At 45.6% G+C, this 18,871-nt stretch overlaps 1 protein-coding gene across 1 annotated transcript in view; it reads right to left on the bottom strand.

Moving 5' to 3' along the window:
- Nucleotides 1-13,051, bottom strand: part of CRHBP (corticotropin releasing hormone binding protein) — a 33,456-nt gene extending 20,405 nt beyond the window's left edge. Inside the window, exons 1-3 of the mRNA XM_083152053.1 lie at nt 12,887-13,051; nt 12,555-12,645; nt 11,652-11,809 (exon numbers count right to left, since the gene is read on the bottom strand). Coding sequence (XP_083008179.1) covers nt 11,652-11,809; nt 12,555-12,645; nt 12,887-12,967 — 330 coding nt within the window. The 5' untranslated portion in view covers nt 12,968-13,051. The remainder of the gene's footprint in view (nt 1-11,651; nt 11,810-12,554; nt 12,646-12,886) is intronic.
- Between the last annotated feature and the right edge of the window lie 5,820 nt (nt 13,052-18,871).

The following is an 18,871-nucleotide window of genomic DNA, read 5'->3' as shown; positions in this document are numbered from 1 at the left end:
TAGAGGCAGTGGTGACAGGGAGACAATAGGTGACTATAGAGGCAGAGGTGACAGGGAGGCAATGGGTGATAATAGAGGCAGGGGTGACAGGGAGACAATACAGTAGGTGACTATAGAGGCAGGGTTGACAGGGAGGCAATGGGTGATAATAGAGGCAGTGCTGACAGGATGGCTGTGGGTGACTATAGAGACAGGGATATCAGGGAGACAAAAGGTGACTATAGAGGCAGGGGTGACAGGGAGACAATAGGTGACTATAGAGGCAGTGGTGACAGGGAGACAATAGGTGACTATAGAGGCAGAGGTGACAGGGAGGCAATGGGTGATAATAGAGGCAGGGGTGACAGGGAGACAATAGGTGACTATAGAGGCAGGGTTGACAGGGAGGCAATGGGTGATAATAGAGGCAGTGCTGACAGGATGGCTGTGTGTGACTATAGAGACAGGGATATCAGGGAGACAAGAGGTGACTATAGAGACAGGGGTGTCAGGGAGACAAGAGGTGACTATAGAGACAGGGGTGTCAGGGAGACAATAGGTGACTATAGAGACAGGGGTGACAGGGAGACAATAGATGAATATAGAGGCAGGGTTGACAGGGAGGCAGTGGGTGACTCTGGACAATAAAGGCAGTTGTGGCAGGGAGACAATAGATGACTATAGAGGCAGGGGTGACAGGGAGACAATAGGTGACTATAGAGGCAGGCGTGTCAGGGAGACAATAGGTGACTATAGAGGCAGGGGTGACAGGGAGACAGTAGGTGACTATAGAGGCAGGGGTGACAGGGAGACAGTAGGTGACTATAGAGGCAGGCGTGTCAGGGAGACAATAGGTGACTATAGAGGCAGGGGTGTCAGGGAGACAGTAGGTGACTAAAGAGGCAGGGGTGACAGGGAGACAATAGATGACTATAGAGGCAGGGGTGACAGGGAGACAATAGATGACTATAGAGGCAGGGGTGACGGGGAGACAATAGGTGACTATAGAGGCAGGCGTGTCAGGGAGACAATAGGTGACTATAGAGGCAGGGGTGACAGGGAGACAGTAGGTGACTATAGTGGCAGGGGTGACAGGGAGACAATAGATGACTATAGAGGCAGGGGTGACGGGGAGACAATAGGTGACTATAGAGGCAGTGGTGACAGGGAGACAATGGGTGACTATAGAGGCAGGGTTGACAGGGAGGCAGTGGGTGACTCTGGAGGCAGGGGTGACAGGAGGACTGTGGGCAACTACAGAGGCAGGGTGACAGGCAGATAGTGGGTGACAATAAAGGCAGTGGTGACAGGGAGACAATAGATGACTATAGAGGCAGGGGTGACAGGGAGACAATAGGTGACTATAGAGGCAGGGGTGACAGGGAGGTAATAGGTGACTATAGAGGCAGGGGTGTCAGGGAGACAATAGGTGACTATAGAGGCAGTGGTGACAGGGAGACAATAGGTGACTATAGAGGCAGGGGTGACAGGGAGACAATAGGTGACCATAGAGGCAGTGGTGACGGAGACAATAGGTGACTATAGAGGCAGGGTTGACAGGGAGGCAGTGGGTGACTATAGAGGCAGTGGTTACAGGGAGACAATAGATGACTATAGAGGCAGGGGTGACAGGGAGACAATAGGTGAATATGGAGGCAGGGTTGACAGGGAGACCATAGGTGACTATAGAGGCAGTGGGGACAGGAGGACTTGGGCGACTACAGAGGCAGGGTGACAGGGAGACAATAGGTGACTATAGAGGCAGGGGTGACAGGGAGACAATAGGTGAATAAAGAGTCAGGGGTGACAGGGAGGCAGTGGGTGACAATAGAGACAATGGTGACAGGATGACTGTGGGCGACTACAGAGGCAGGGGTGACAGAGAGATAGTAGGTGACCCCCTGAGAAGTCCCTGCTGCTCACATTCAGCCTTTACAAAAAGGAAAACCAGTGGGCGCCTTCTGTACACTAAAATAATTTAATAAACAATACACAAAACATAAATCACAAATCACAAAAGCATAAAACAATAACTTTGCATGCATGCATTCACCCTTATCTGCATGGTAAGCGCTACATTATTACAGTAATGTTAAGTATATTGGATTGCAGCCACAAGCTCAGTAGCAGGGTCCGGAGTTCACCCTGCAGCTCAGTTGTGTCAACATTCCAGCAGTTGAAGGCCACAGTCACCTACTTTCAAATATGACACTGCCGGTTCCGTAGTTGCACACCTCCCAGCATGGCTGCTGAACATGTTGTAGTTTCTTCCAGCATGCTTGCTCTGGTGGAAGCACTCTGCGCATGGGGACATGCAGTACGTCCGGCAGCACTAGCAGAAGTCCCTCCTGGCCAGCAACGATCGCCACCAGTTAAGGGCCTCCCATGCCGGCCGCTCCATGCACTGCACCCAGTTGAGGAGTTTTTTTGCTGGCCCGGGCTCTGCTTCCCCTCAGATCAGGTCGCTGCTCTGCACCCTGGCTGGCTGGTGCTACTTTTTCAGCCAAGTCTCAGGAGTCACGCTGGTAGTAAGCTACAGTCGGCAAACTACTTGCCACTATACAAGTGTAATCAACAGTGTTTGAATATACTTGTAAAGTGGCAAATAGTTTACAGACTGTCCCTTACTCCAGTCTGAACTAGCTGACCTGAGAGGAAGGGAGACAGAAGAAAGGAGTCAGCGCAACTTGGAATGGTCTAGTCAAAGCCCAGATTTCAATCCAATTGAGAATCTGTGGACAGGCTTGAAGATTGCTGTTCACAAGCGTAAACCATCCAACATGAAAGAGCCGGAGCAGTTTTGCCTTGAGGAATGGGCAAAAATCCCAGTGGCAGGATGTGGCAAGCTCATAGAGACTTAACCAAAGCGACTTACAGTCCTTATCACGTGGCCGCAAATTTGCAGTGTTTAGTAGACGTCTCCCTATTAGAGTGAAATTCCGCATTGCGAATAAATGCATTCTCTGTGCGAATAGATGTATATGGTTGCAAAACTATTAGCAGTCGTGCAAATATGTTCAAAACCATGCGTAAGCCCCTCGCCATCTAATGACTATGACACTGGGCACCAGTCATCGCAAGCACTGAGTAGCCAGAGTCTTAGCGGTGCGATGGTAAAAGGCATATCCGGCCTGTTGGTGACATCACATACCTTCCCCTATAATGCATTTACCTGGACACAGCAGTTTTTCTGTCACGCAAACATATAGATGATTCCCGCACCAGTCTCCAGTTATGTTTACAACAGACTTGCTTATCTCCACAATGCAATGTAGATGAGGAATAATGCTTTATATTTCCATATGGAGTGCTACCCACTGCTTCATTAACAACCAAAACACCGATACATGAACAGGAAGCAGTCATTTGGCTGCACAGAAATTCTTACAATATTAATAAAATATAACTTTTATTGATCACAGATAAAATTGGTGAAATATTAAAATATAGTAAGTGAAAATAGAAAAGAAAAAGTACTTAAAATACAAATGGCCAATGCCCAGTTACAGTATATATAACTTTTAGTTTTCAAGGGTAATTTTATCCCTCTAATTTTATTTGTGTGTATTCTGGCACTCCCATGTAACGGCCAATTACCACCCCCAAATGCCTATTTCCTGTCAATCACCTTGTGTACGGCCAGCTATCAAAAAAAGTAGCAGGATGGCCGCGAGCATGCATACTACGGGCCGTATGCATGTGCAATGTACCAATAATTGGCAGCCGCGCAGATATGCAGCCCTGTGCAGGGCAGCCAAGAGATATGCCCGGGCCCTGGTAAAATGTTGGGGCGTGGCCTAATGTGGGGGTGGCCACCTGCACGCTTAGGCCACACCCCCAAAATGTTAAGAGGGGGTAATAAAAAAACTCTCAACTCAGCAGCACACACCTACATCAAGTACTCTGCTGACAGCAGGCTCAGCATGAGCTCTCACGCTATCAGTGAGATGCTCATGCTGAGCCTGCTGTCAGCACAGCACATGCTGTAGAGGTGTGTGCTGCTGCCCAGGAGGGACAGAGGGGGAAGAGGGGGGGTCAGACCAGGGGCCCCTCCAGCAAGCCCGGGTCCGGGTAATCAGTACCTGCTGCCCCCCCCCCCTCTCGGCTGCCCTGGCCGTGTAATCCGGTCTCAATTACCCCCATAGTGCAAACACACTGAACAATATTTTTAACAATATCATTCAGAGACTGCATCCAAGAGCCAGTGGCGTGTGGTGGGGTGAGGCAGGTGAGGCAAAGCCTTTCCTGTAATACTAATGTTTACGCCAAAATTTTGATTTTATAAAGTATGTCAAAAATACAAAGAATATTTTGGTACTTGTTTCCTAGCACGGCGCCCACGATTTATATCTTATGGCATCTTATGCATCGCATCGCATGCCATATAGCCGCATGCGATTCGACACAATTTTTAGTTGTATAAGCACCCTAATGGGTACTGCTGCGCTCGCCACGCTTCGGGTTGGCGTTGATAGTGGGGGGCCATTTAACATTGTAAGGACCCATCAGGGTGCTTGTACAATAAAAAATCGAATACCATCGCATTGTATGCCATTGTATGGCATAAGATGCGATACGATTTTTTATTGTACAATATCGCGTCGCATCACATCGTATACCATATTTAGGCTTATGGTATACGATGTGATGGGCACCGTGCTAGGAAACAAGTACCAATATTTTTGTTATTCTAATCATTTTTATAGTCAAATCTCTGGAGTAAAAAGTCTATGGGGGAGATTCTCTAAACTAAAAATGCGGTAAAAACCCCGTTATCGGGGTCTTTACCGCATTTTGGGATGCTCTAAGCATCCCCCGCCGGGTTATCGCGACGGGGGTGGGGGGGGGGGGGCATCGCCAGAAAAATCTGGCGATGCCCCATAGAAGCCTATGGGCTTCTACCACGACCCACCACCGCCCGCACCGACCAACCGCTGCCCCGCACGACCCACCGCTGCCCGGCACCGACCCACCGCTGCCCCGCACCGACCCCCCCCCTCACATGTGTACGGGCAGCACAGAGCTGTGCATATGCGATAATTATGTTAGCGGTAGCCGGCAATGGGTGGCGGTAAGGGGGCGCGAATGTTAGAGCATCCCCCCCTATGGCAGGTGAGGCAGTGCCTCACCTGGCTACCTGTTCTGCACATCTCTTATCAAAACTCAGCGAATCTCCAGCATATATACTACTGCACATGTGTATAATGCCCACATGTACCCCTGGGCTCATATATTGTGTGCAAATCTGGCTCTAGTACTTGCCAGGGACGCCTCAGTCATTTACCTCACCACATGTCCCTGCCAAGAGCATGCTGTCACTGTCGAGATAGTCAGAATTTGACTGCATGTACAGACGATAAAGGGGTAATTAAGGACTCATGGGAGCATGCAACATTCATCATATAGTGCATATCCAATATGCATGATAATATCATTATTATATAATTATAGTGCATATAATTAACAAATATAGCATATTGGGTACGCATTTTTACAGTGGATTAATTAAATAGAAAATACAAGGTGGTCACTGAAGGAATTATAGGGGCAGATGTGTTAAGCTTTAACAAGAGATAAATCCAAGGGTGATAAGGAGAGATAAACGTCCAGCCAATCACCTGTTAACTGCCATGTTACAGGCTGTGTTTGAAAAAAGTCAGTAAGGAGCTGATTGACTGGATGTTTATCTCTCCTTATCACCCTTGCTTTTAACTGTCAGCACCATGTGCAGATGAGCTAGACAGCTACTCTCTCAGAAATTGCGGAGTTCTCCTAATTTTTGTGGCTAGTCCCCTACACTCCTGAAGATCAATACAGGCAGTATGGGGGGACAGTTGATGAAATTGCGGTTTTGTATAGAGGGGGTGTGGCTGAATGATGCTAATTTGAGTTATTAGCCCCTTCCCTTCAACATAGACACACAAATCATGATTTGCAGTGATGTGGGTGGGGCTTAATGGTGTCACAGTCTGGTCTCCCCAAAGTGCCCTGATGCTTCTCCTCTCCAGGTTTTTAAAAAATAAGTAATGCTGGGTACACACCAGAATGATGTGGCCTCAATCCCGTCATTTCGATGCAATTTCAACCGACTGCATATAAATTGGGCATGTTTTGCCATATTTTAGATTCGATTCCTATTCGATGCATGTCCCCGCTGGTCGTTTGGTCATTTTGGAGAGCCTATCTGCTGCAGTCAGGATTTGTAAAAGATCCATTCAACTGGGTACAGATCGTGATCTGATCATATGCATATCGTGTGCTCCAACAGATTGTGCGACCATTGTACTTTCATCTTACAATCTTCTCACGATCATGATTGTTATGGTGTGTACCCTAAATCAGTATGCATTTTATGTCTGTCTGTTTGTAACAAGTTGACACAAAAATTACGGAACCAATTTCTATGAAAACTGTACCATATTTGAAGTGGAAACTCCTAGAACAGTGGTTCCCCAACACACGGATTTAACCGAACTTATTATCTTTCCCCCACCTAGAGCTATGCCCCCTACTAATATCTCTATCACTGTTAACAACACCATCATCTCCCCCGTTCCCCAACTCCGCTGCCTGGGTGTCACTCTTGACTCCTCCCTCTCCTTTGCACCCCACATCCAAGCCCTGGCCCATTCTTGCCGGTTCCAGTTACGCAACATTGCTCGCATCAGGCCAGCGGCGTAGCTTTGTTTGGGGCGCCCTCCGCCATTAATGGGGGGGCGCCCCCCTGCCCGCCCGTCCGGCCGGCCCACCGTGCCTGCCCCCCCGTGCCCCCTTTGCCCCCTCCCCCCATTGCCGCATGCTTACCTGTCCGCGCGTCCTGGCTCCCCTCCTGGCTTCAATAAATTCTATGCAGATGGACCACGATAAAATGGCCGCCCCCATACCGCAGACCGTTTCAGAGAACGGTCTGCTTTATGGGGCGGCCATTTTATCGTGCTCCGTCTCCATAGCATTGATTGAAGCCAGGAGGGGACCCGGGACGGGCGGACAGGTAAGCATGCGGGGGATGGGGGGCGGGGGGATTGCTATAGCACCGCAGCCCCCCGGCACCCCCATATGCACAGCGCCCCCCGCGACCGCGGGGGCTGCGGTGCTATAGTTACGCCACTGCATCAGGCCCTTTCTCAGAGTGCAACTAAGCTGATCATCCACTCATTGGTCATCTCACGGCTCGACTACTGCAATGTTCTCCTCACCGGCCTCGCTCAATCCCAACTGGCTCCTCTCCAATCTGTCCTCAATGCTGCAGCCAGGCTTATCTTCCTCTCCCGCCGCTCTAATTCTGCCACTCCCCTTCAACAAAATCTGCACTGGCTTCCATTCCCCTACAGAATCCTCTTCAAACACCTCACACTCACATACAGGGCCATCTCTAATTCCATTGCTCCATATATCTCTAACCTCATCTCCATTCATACACCCTCCCGCCCTCTACGGTCGGCTGACAACTGTCGTCTCTCCTCCACCCTGATCACTGCTTCCCATGCTAGAGTACAGGACTTTGCCCGTGCTGCACCCCTTCAGTGGAACGCACTCCCTCGCTCCATTAGACTCTCCCCGACCTTGCAAAGCTTCAAACGGGCACTGAAAACTCACCTACTCATCAAAGCATACCCTTCCACTGCATGAACCAGCTGGTTCTCCGACCCCTTGCCTGTTTACATCCTGCTATCTAACCACCACCCACTCGCTTGCACCTCTTGTAATCTGTCTGTCTCCCCTTCCTACTAGATTGTAAGCTCCTCTGAGTAGGGCCCTCTTCCCTCCTTTTGTCAAAGCCCTCTTCTCTTCACATTTCACTCACAGCTCTCCTATACTCCAACACTCAGTGACCATCTTTGTCCGCATACTCATCTCCATCATTGGCATCAAGCCTCTAGTTGTATGTTGATTGAGTCCTCACTACTTACATTTAAGCTGTAATGTGTATTGATCTGTGGCGCTCTTTATTTGTACTGTATTTTTGCTATTTATTCAATGTTATGCCAAGCTTTGTCTCCCTGTATTGTTCCTTTGTACGGCGCTGCGAAACACTTGTGGCGCCTTATAAATAAAATTATAATAATAATAATAATAATAATAAAGACACCTTAACGGTTAAGGTTATAAAAATATCAATGGCCCAGTACAGATGGTTAAATCAAATTGACTGGGGTACTTATTAAGTCACCTGTAACCTAGCATGGATATACTAAAAACATGGACTATGCCCTGAGAACCGTGATTGGGACCCTCTGTCCTAGAAAAAAAACCCTGCACTTTGTTTTCAACTACTCAAAGGCCACTATATGGACAGGATGTGGTGAAGTAGAAAAAGTAATTATTCCTCAAATTCAGTGGCGTGACTATAGCCCCACAGCCCCCGCGGTGGTGGGGAGGCGCTGAGAAGGTGTGGGTGCGGGGGGGGGGTCTGCGGGGCTATAGTTACCGGCTGCCATCTGCCCCTGCTGCCGGCCAGTACCCCGCTCCCTCCCCGTGCACAGTACCTCCTGCCGCGGCCGGCGCTTCTGTCAGGTCCTGACTCCTGCAGCATATAAAAAGTGACTCTCAGAAAATGGGTCCCCCCATACAGCAGACCGTTTTTAAGGTTGCTAGAGGAGGCCGCCGCCTACTCTAGCATCCTCAAAAACTGTCTGCATTTATGGGGGCAGCCATTTTCTGAGAGTCACTTTTTATATGCTGCAGGAGCCGGGAGAGCCGGGACCTGACATAAGCGCCGGCCGCGGCAGGAGGTACTGTGCACGGGGAGGGCACGGGGGAGGGGGGTTGTTAACACTAGGGGTTGAAGGGGGGGTTGTTAACCCAAATGTGGGGGGCGCTGCCCGATCTTGCAGCAGGGGGGCGGAAATTTAATAGTTACGCCACTGCTCACATTACTTACTCGGTTCCCAGTATCGTGTACCCTGCCAATTGCATATAACAAGGCACAAGTTCAGACTCTACCTAAAGTCTCACAACTGGATACTTTTTGCTCAGCATTATGTTCTGGAGTCAGTGCAAGCAGAGATCTTTATATCTGCACTCAAAGCAATACAGTCGAAAAAATAAAAATTCTGTCTACAGGGAGGCTCTACTGTAACATTGCCAATTGCATTAAATACGACATACACATGGGAGATGCCGCAAGAAGAATCTAAATCTTGCATTATATACAGTGGATTCCATTTAAAATAAATAGAAACCATAGCTGAAATATCCAGCTCTACATCAGTGGTTTTCAATCTCTGTCCTCAAGGACCCCCAACAGTGCACGTTTCCCACGTCTCCAAACAGAACCACAAATGAAATAATTACCTCCACCTGTAGATCTTTTAAAATGTGTCACTGAATAATGAGTGGACATGTGCACCTGCCAGGTGACCTGGAAACCATGCACTGTTGGGGGTACTTAAGGACCGAGGTTGAGAACAATTGCTCCAGATAACAAACGTCTGATAGTTATATTGTAACCCTTTGAGTGTCAACATCATGTGAGAGATGCACAAAAAATCCACTAAAAATGTCAGCGCCGCTCACATTTGTTATATAAATTCAAATAAAAATGTTGTTTAAAAAAAGATTAGATTTCCTATACAAGGTAACATTACAGGTTATTATGATGATTAAAAGTGTTCGCTTGGCAATTTTCCCATCCATTTTGACAAATTCACTTGGCGCTCAAAGGGTTAAACGTATATTATTAACACATGCAGTCCCATTTCATCGTTACCAAACTCAGCTCTCAAAGCATACCTCCCAACATGACCCCCTCCAGGAGGGACACAATGCTCTTTTTCTGGACTTTCCTCTGAATGTATGATTGCCATCACCTGTGCCCAACAGGGTAATTGATAACTGTGTTTTTCAACACAGGTAATGGCAGTTATTTATTCAGATGGAAGTCCAGAAACAGAGCATTGTGTCCCTCCTGGAGAGGGTCATGTTGGGAGGTATGCTCAAAGCACCATGACAGTCCAATTGACAGTATAGCCAGAGCCGAATTTCCCATTAGGCACGTGAGGCACCGGCCTAGGGGCGGCACATGTTTGGGGGCGGCACTTGGATGCCTGTGATAGTACTGTCAGCCCAAAATGTACCAATAACTGCAAAATATCCACTGTACTGTACTATATTCCATCTTAAATAGAGTGTAAATGGATAGGACATGCAGATACTGCCCCTATAAACTGTCCAACTTAGTAAACATTATTTTTGTGCCTAGGGGCGCCCTCCTCCCTAAATCCGCCCCTGAGTATAGCCCAGGGTTGCCTACCTGACACTCTCCGGGTGGAAACAATGCTCTGTTCCTGGACTTCCCTGGTAATGTATGATTGCCATCACCTGTGGTGAAACACCTTTCTTATCAATTACCTAGCTCACCACAGGTAATGGCAATCCTACATTACCAGGGAAGTCCAGGAACAGAGCAATGTGTCCCTCAAGCAATTTCTTAAGGTTATTTTGTATTTTATAATTACAAACATGTAGATAAACAATGAAATGCAAAATAATGACACACTATACAGTACATATATATATATATATATATATATATATATATGCAATAAGATCGCACTCCATACAAAAAATATTCAACCGCTGGGGTGACGTCCAGAACTTTCCTTACAAGAAACAAAGTCCATGTATATAAAGACCAAAAAGACTCACTCTCCAGACTGTTTGATGCAAAATAAAAAGCTGTGTATTTGTATTCACATAGACATCAAATGTAAAAAGAAGGGTACTCAACGTTAGCGTTTCACGCTGTAGGAACCTGCTGTGTGGTCCACGCTGTGCTTCACCCCAAATGGATGCCCTTGTTGCCTAACTCCTGAGGAAGGTCCTTTATGGACTGAAACGCTAACGTTGAGTACCCTTCTTTTTACATTTGATGTCTATGTGAATACAAATACACAGCTTTTTATTTTGCATCAAACAGTCTGGAGAGTGTGTCTTTTTGGTCTTTTTATATATATATATATATATATATATATATATATATATATATATATATATAATGTACACATAATACAGTTCAATTAAAGTGTTGACAGTATCTAGTTAGAAAATCAATAGATCAACACCAAATCACCAAAAGGTTGACCTGCACAAGGTCGGCAGTGTCAAAAGGACGGCATGCACAAGCTCGACATGTGCAGAATGACACAAACAAAATGTCAACATGGAAATGGTCAACACAGAAAAAAGTTGACATGGGTTTTTCAAATTTTTATGGTGTCAATATTGACAACTGAGCATGTGGATGTTAAAGTAAAAAAAAAATAATAATAATGAAAAAATACACGTCAACTATTGCATGTCGAACATGTGTCAATGTTGACCTTTTGGCGTCAGGTTATTGACTGTCTATCTAGACAATGTTGACCTATGATCCGACCCTAAGACCCATAATACATACAGATATCTATATATATCTATCTATATATCTATATATATATAGATATATAGATATAGATAGATAGATATCTATCTATCTATATCTATATATATATATCTATATATATATAGATATATATATCCCCTGGCAAACATGTAGAACTACAAATCCCAGCATGCCTTGCTAGACACCGGTTGAAAGGGCAAGCATGGTGCTGATGTTCTGCAGCAGAGAGCCACAATTCTGTTATATTGTGTACATTGTATAGAGACTGACTCCTATAATGTAAACCTACCTTTAGAATGTCTCCTCCAATGCAGTCTATATTTACAAAGTTATACTCAATAGTGATGAACTCCTCTGGGTCTCCAATAAGGAACAGAGCGCAGTGCAGCTGAGGGTGCTCCGCTTTAAATGTGAACTGTCCGTCAATGCTTAACATGTCAATGCATCCTGGTGGAGAAATGGCAAATACATCCATGTATTATTACATAAGTAAATTCATCCCAACTGGGAGACATACCTGTATTCATTTATTAGGTTATTAAAAGCATGTATTATTTCATTATTAATATCTATGAAATTGTGTTTATATATGTAATAGTCTCTATAACTTACTTCCCCAATGTATGCCAGTGCATGGGAGATGTCCGCAGTACAAATGTGCATTAAGCAAGTTTTACCAGTGCCTAAATAGTGTTAATATTTTAAAGTGAGGTTTCAAATATTTTCCCATTTGCGACAATTTGTTGGTAAAACTACAAAACAAATCCATTTGAATGCTGTGATGATCTAGTGTATCAGACTAAAAAAGTGGGAAAATATCTGTGACTATTATAATTACTATGATTGATTATATCAAGAAAAAAAATATTGATCTATCTCTATTAACCCTTTGCGTGCCAACGTTGATGTGCAAAATATCTGTTCAAAATGGCAGCGTCGCTCACAGCGCCTGTTCTTGTTTTAGCGCAATATTTAACTAAACTTAAATGAATTGAGTTCAGCAAAATAAATACAGTGATGCATATTCCTCTACTAAAACTAAGGCCATTTTACTGAATATATCGCACATCGCTCACGGCAACGCGGGCACTCAAAGGGTTAACTGTCTTGCATGATTTATTGAATGTTCTTGCCCCCCCCCCCCCCCCCACAAAAAAAAAACCCAACAGCTTTTATGGACCCTAATACTTACTGAGTGGCCTCCTATATATCTGTTCTTGAGATAATTCTCTTTTTATGTCTGTATTCAAAAGAACAAGGGCGTCTTCTGCGGCATCTCTCACCTACAGTGACACAATAAAAAGATAGAATACAGTTCATGCAAATGGTAAAAGTTTTGCTTGTAAGGAAATAAAGTTTCTTTAGTTCTTGCATTAGAAATCCTTTGGGCATTTAGATGCTGGCTGTCTGTCTGTGTATGTAGGCAGTAATACACCACTTTCCCATAAGTGAGGAAGTTTCTGCTGACAATCCCTGCACTACATCACCTGTGACGGATGGCATTGAGGAGAGGCGTGATCTCACCTGTATGTACCTGCACTGTCCCCTGAGGGCTCCCAGGATGATGAGCAGAGTGTGCCACTGAAGTCTGGATGCTTGGCTCATACTGCAGGTTGCTCTCTTCTCTCCGTGTGTTTGCTGCAATCCCTTCTCGTCTGTGTTATTACTAGGAGGAGCTACTGTACAGGGGTTTCCTAGACAGACCCCTTTATATAGAAAATTGAAGGGGAAGGAACATGGTCCTGTGATTGATAGGATCTCAGTAACCATGGGTTACCCTGTCTGAAAAAAAAAAAAATTGTGTGTACTGTATATGACAAGATGTTAGAACACCAAGTCCTACCAATGCCAAACAATTTATTTGTGAACCATTTAAATGTCTGGTCTATATAAAATATCATTTTATGAATGGAAAGAGAACATTAAATTAACATACAGTAGCGTAAGAGGATGGACAGTACAGTATATACTGTATGTAGGGGGACGTTTACTAAGATGTTCTATTTCATATGGGATGTTGCCATGGGCAACCAATCAGATACTATCTACTATCTTCTAGAAAGTGCTAAATAAATAAATAGATTTCTGATTGTTTGCCCATAGCAACATCCCATGTGAAACAGAAGTCCCGTCTTAGTAAATTCCCCCCGGTAATGAACAGTTATCACATTCTGTGTCATTGCATCTTAGTATATTGTGTGTGATTAGTAAAAGAACAAATATTTTTGGTCACGTTTGCAAATCAATTTTAATCGTGTACCAACTTTAAAAACTATATTACTTGGGATAAACAGAGAAGGGGGGGGGGGGGGGCATTCATATTAAGACTTGGATGGAGGCAAAGAGGTGTATTTTAACGGCCAATTTGACCGTCGGTATTCAATATTCAGACTGTCGGAAACAATTTTGACAGTCGGAAAGCCGGTGGATCAGCGGAAACTTCCACAGATTGAAGAAAACAGCCACGGATTTGGCAATCTAGCGTCCGTTTTTGACAACGCAGATTCAACTTTTAAAAAAGTTGAATCTGCATGGGATCAATGCGGCTGAGAATGGCCTTATTGAATAGGTCTGTGCCAATATTTCCGACTGTCAGAAATACATTGAATGCCTGCAATGTATTTACTACTGAAATGAAAAAAGCTGACTGGTTGGCTTAAGCAACTACTCCAGTGAGAGAGAGAGAGAGAGATTTTCTATACTCAGTAGCGTAACAATGGTACTGCAGCCCAAGCTTGGGGGAGCCGGCGCTGCTGGCGCACATGTAATATATATATATGGCCCCTGTCAATGAGCATATAACCCCTGGAAACAAGCACGTAACCCCTTGCAATGGACAGGCAACTTCCTATCAAGGAGCATGTAACTTGCTTAAAATGAGCATGTAACTCCCTGGCAATGAGCATGTAACCCACTGGTAACGAGCATGTAAGCCACTGGTAATGAGTATGTAACCTACTGTTAATGAGTATGTAACCCACTGGAAACAAAAAAAAAAAAAAAACTGTAAATGAATAAAAAAACCCTGGCTACAAGCATGAAACCCCTGGCTACGAGCATGAAACCCCTGGCAAGGAACATGACACCACTGGCAATGAGCATGTTACTCTTATCAATGTGCATGAAACCCCTGGCAACGGACATTTAGACAAAATTTATAATAAATTGGGGGTGGTTGTTTTGGAGCAGTTGGGTGCAAAATGTCTAGTTACGCCAATGTCTATACTGTCAGTGGTTCCCAGCCAATGGCTAAGATAAACAAAGTGTAGGGTATTTTATACACTTGAATATCTTTTTAAACACTATTTATTTTATAGAACCCATATAAGTCATTTTGTCAGAGTCAGAAATGTTACGCTCAATTTACTGATCATGGAGACAGCTACTGAGGGGTAGATTTATTAAGCTCGGTGATGTGATAAAGTGTCTGGTCTTTATCACCGGCCAATCATCTCCTACCTGTCATTTTTCAAACCAAGCCTGTAACGTCACAGTTAGGAGCTGATTGGCCGGTGATAAAGTACCAGCCACATTATCACTTCACCAAGCTTAATAAATCTACCCCTGAATCTCTTAGGGTTAGGGATTTTAGGCAGTTAGAATGATGGTGTCTGTATTTTGTTGCTATAGTTACCCGCTGCACTGCTGCCCGGCCGCATCTGCGGTCACTGACCCGTCACTCGCTCCCGGCGCCGGCTCCTGCTGATAATGAAAACTGACACTTAGAAAATGGCTGCCCCCGTATTGCAGACAGTTTTGGCAGCCATTTTCTAAGGGTCACTTTTCATTATCAGCAGGAGCCGGCACTGGGAGACTGGACGGGACAGTGACCGCAGATGCGGCTCTGTCAGGTATGGGCATGGGGAGGGAGAGAGAGAGGGGGAGGGGGGCGCCGAAAAAGTTTGGCGGGGGGGCGCAAAATATATAGTTACGCCACTGTTTTAAAGGGTTTTTTTTTTTGTAAAAAAAATAATATTACAATAGTTTATTTCATTTTAGAATGACTCCACTTTTTGGAAGTCTCTTGCTACTTGAGGAAAAGAAACCATGATGTGCTTTCCCCCATTATGCTGACCGTGAGTAGTGGTACGCTTCCCATTCATTGAAGCCCAGTCTTCTTTATCCATAATGGTGGAGGAGAAAAAGAGACCTTTATATGTGGATCCCCATGGCTTTTATTTGTGAGTGTGGGTACGCATTACAGTTTAACATCATAAAGCATCATAAAGATACCTTGATGTGATTATTTAATCCGCATTAACTGTGAGTCTGGGTACGCAAGAGCTTCACTTCAATAAGAAAGTTTTCCTGTATGTGCATTTATCTTCTCACCCATTGATCCATTGGGTTGAAGGTTCAATGTTATCTGATCTCCTCATTTTTTTGAAATAAGAACACCTGGGGGCTCTTTATATTATATTGTCCTAGAAATTACTATTGGTTCTTGTTTTAATATTTTTTACAATATTTTTAATATTGTTTTAATATTTTTCGGAACATTGTCAAGAGGATCCATCAGTAACCCTGTGCAAACCATCAGCTTCTGGTAAGTTATCCTAAGCACTTATTGTCTGTCTGAACACCCACTTTTTTCTATGTTGTATCCAGTTTGTGAAGTTAGGTGAACACTTCTAGGGGTCAGATAGTTTTGTAGCTGCTTTTCAGCGCCTGATCTTGATTTGTTTCTTTCTTTTTTACCATCTTGCTAGTTGCTACAGAGCTGTTTGTCTGACTTTACAAGTGTTAAGGCCCCCATCCGTACCTCCATGCGATACCCCCACCAAGTTATATCACATGTGATAGGGGGCATAGCTTTGTGGGAGGAAGCTTCCCTGAGCAATGCCCCCCACTGACATCATTATGGATGCATGGCCAGTGCACTTAGAGCTGCTGGCCATACCCCATGTCCCTCTACCTCCATGAATAGACAGTGTGCACATGTGCACAGCATCTATTCACCATTGCTCTGCTAAGCAGAGAAGCAAATGTCAGGGGGACTCCCAACTCCCCCACCGCGGGACAGTTTCTGGTGAAAATTGGGACATTTGGGAGGTATGATATAGGCACACACCAGTGTATGGCTTAAACTATGAACAGTCCAATTAGTTAACCAGTGGTGTTGGCTTATTCATAGCTAGCAGGTACAGACATAGTCACTGTGATATGTACACTGATGATGGAGCAGAGCTTGAGCAGATCACAGCTTACCAGGTATTGAGTGTATATGGATGCAGCACCAACCATTTAATGTAGTGGGGACAGCTTAGCACAAATAAATGTACATGCTGCCTGTTTCCTCTGGGGAACGGGTGCACTGGGTGCGCCCGTGAACAGCGGCGTAACTACATTTTGGTTGCCCCCCCCGCCGTTAAAGGGAGGGCGCCCAGTCACTCACCCGCCCCTCAGCCCGCCGTCCGCCGCCCGCCGCACCAACCCCCGCAGTCTTACTTAGGTTCAGTACGCGCTGGTCCCGGCTCCCTTCTTCTGCTATGAGGACCACCACAAAATGTCCACCCCCATACAGCAGACAGTTTCAGAGAACTGTGTGCTATATGGGGGCGGCCATTTTGTGGTGGTCCTCAGCAGAAGAAGGGAGACGGGACCAGCGCATACTGAACACAGGTAAAGACTGGGGATGGGGGGGTTTGCGGGGGTTGGTGCGGCCTGCGGGGTGTAACGTAACTATAGCACTGCAGCCCCCGGCGCCCGCACATGCATAGCGACCCCCGCGGTCGCGGGGGCTGCGGTGCTATAGTTATGCCACTGCCCGTGAATCAGCATAATGCTTCACACATCCCTTCTAAGCCTACCCCTGGCTAGTTGGCTATTTTCACAGGAGTCTGGGGACAGGCATACAACGCTACCGATCACCAGGCATATTATGAACTTAGGCAGAGCCGGCCCTAGCCTAAATGACGCACTAGGCAAGATTTTGGCTGGTGCCCCCTAGCACCGCCACTACTTACGCCTCTGACCCTGCTCCCCTTTCCCAGCACCATCAACACTCATCATAGCAGTCATCATTTTGGTGCTCCTACCCGTAATATTTTAAATAGAAAGTGCACACATTCGGTGCGCAGCCCAAACAGGGGTGTGTTTTTGCTGGGAAGGGGCATGGCCACACAATAGTACCCCCAATTCAAATTATGCCTCAGTAGTGCAACTTTATTCACATTATATCATGCGATGGCGTCCCTTATTCACGTTACATCACACTGTAGTACCACTTTACCTTATATACATTACTCCTCAAATTATTCACATTATACCCTTAGAAAAAAATCCTGAGAAAATATTGTATTTTAAGCACCTCCATGGCCGCACTTCAACCCAGCACACAGCAGTGTGTGCTGGGCAGAGGAGAAGCTGCTGCTGTCAAGGGGAGGGGGCCCGGGTCCATCAGACTTTTTGGCCTGGGTAATTTGTACCCCCTACCCCTTTCTCTCGGCACCCCTGATAATACCACACAGTAATGCCCCTTACACATGACACACATTATTAATGTCCTTATAAACATAATGCCCCTTACACATTATGCCAATCTTTATTAATGCCCTTCATACACATAATGACACACATAATGCCCCTTACACATATGTTGCACATTATTAATGCCCTTATACACATGACACACATAATGCCTGTTACACATATGTCGCACATTATTAATGCATTTATACATGACACACATAATGCCCCTTTACACAAATGCCGAACACTATTGCACAACCAACCCACCCGCAGACAGCACTCGCACAGCCGCTAACACTGTGACCTCTGCCTCTGCTTGGATACAGATGTTTCCTCATACATCTTGCCTCAATAAGCCATGCAGCTCCTGGCCAGTTCTGCTAACGTTGGGTGCCTTTTTTGCTGAAAATTCGTCTTATTTGCATTGTTATGTGACCAGGACACACAAGAAGCTTCCGATGATTAAAATGATATGCGGCATGCATATATTCTGTGTGCGACTGTGGCTGTACATGAATATGGAATGCTATGTTACAGTGATGTCCATGAATACACTATTTCATATGCAGATACAGCCTCACTCACACACAGAATATAGGCATGCTGCATATCATTTTAATCAGCAGAAGCTGCTGGTGCGCCTAGGCATTCCAAATGCATTAGGCATTTCCCTAGTTTGCCTATGCTTAGGGCCAGCTCTGAACTTAGGGTGATTCATAGCACAGCTGCATGCTGCCTATTACCAGCATGTGGCTGTGGTTACTGCATTCCCATATGGGGCGCAGCTCATTATCCGGTACTCCTTACCTAGAAGGGCGCCCATCGCGGTGATCGTGGGCATCGCGGGCAGTACATTAACGGCCGCGACGCGATGCCCGCGATCACCGTGATTTCCCATAGGGTTTAATGTTAAATTTAGTGCTGGCCGCGATTTTACATTCAATGCTTCAATGGCCGCGATTTGGCCATAGGAATCAATGTGAAATGGGCTACAGAGCCCAAATAGGCACAATTAACACTTAAATGTCCCCCCAAATT

This window comes from Crinia signifera, chromosome 1, assembly GCF_055691185.1.
Source record: "Crinia signifera chromosome 1, ASM5569118v1, whole genome shotgun sequence".
NCBI lineage: Eukaryota > Metazoa > Chordata > Amphibia > Anura > Myobatrachidae > Crinia > Crinia signifera.
This window is presented reverse-complemented; position numbering and strand designations above follow the sequence as displayed.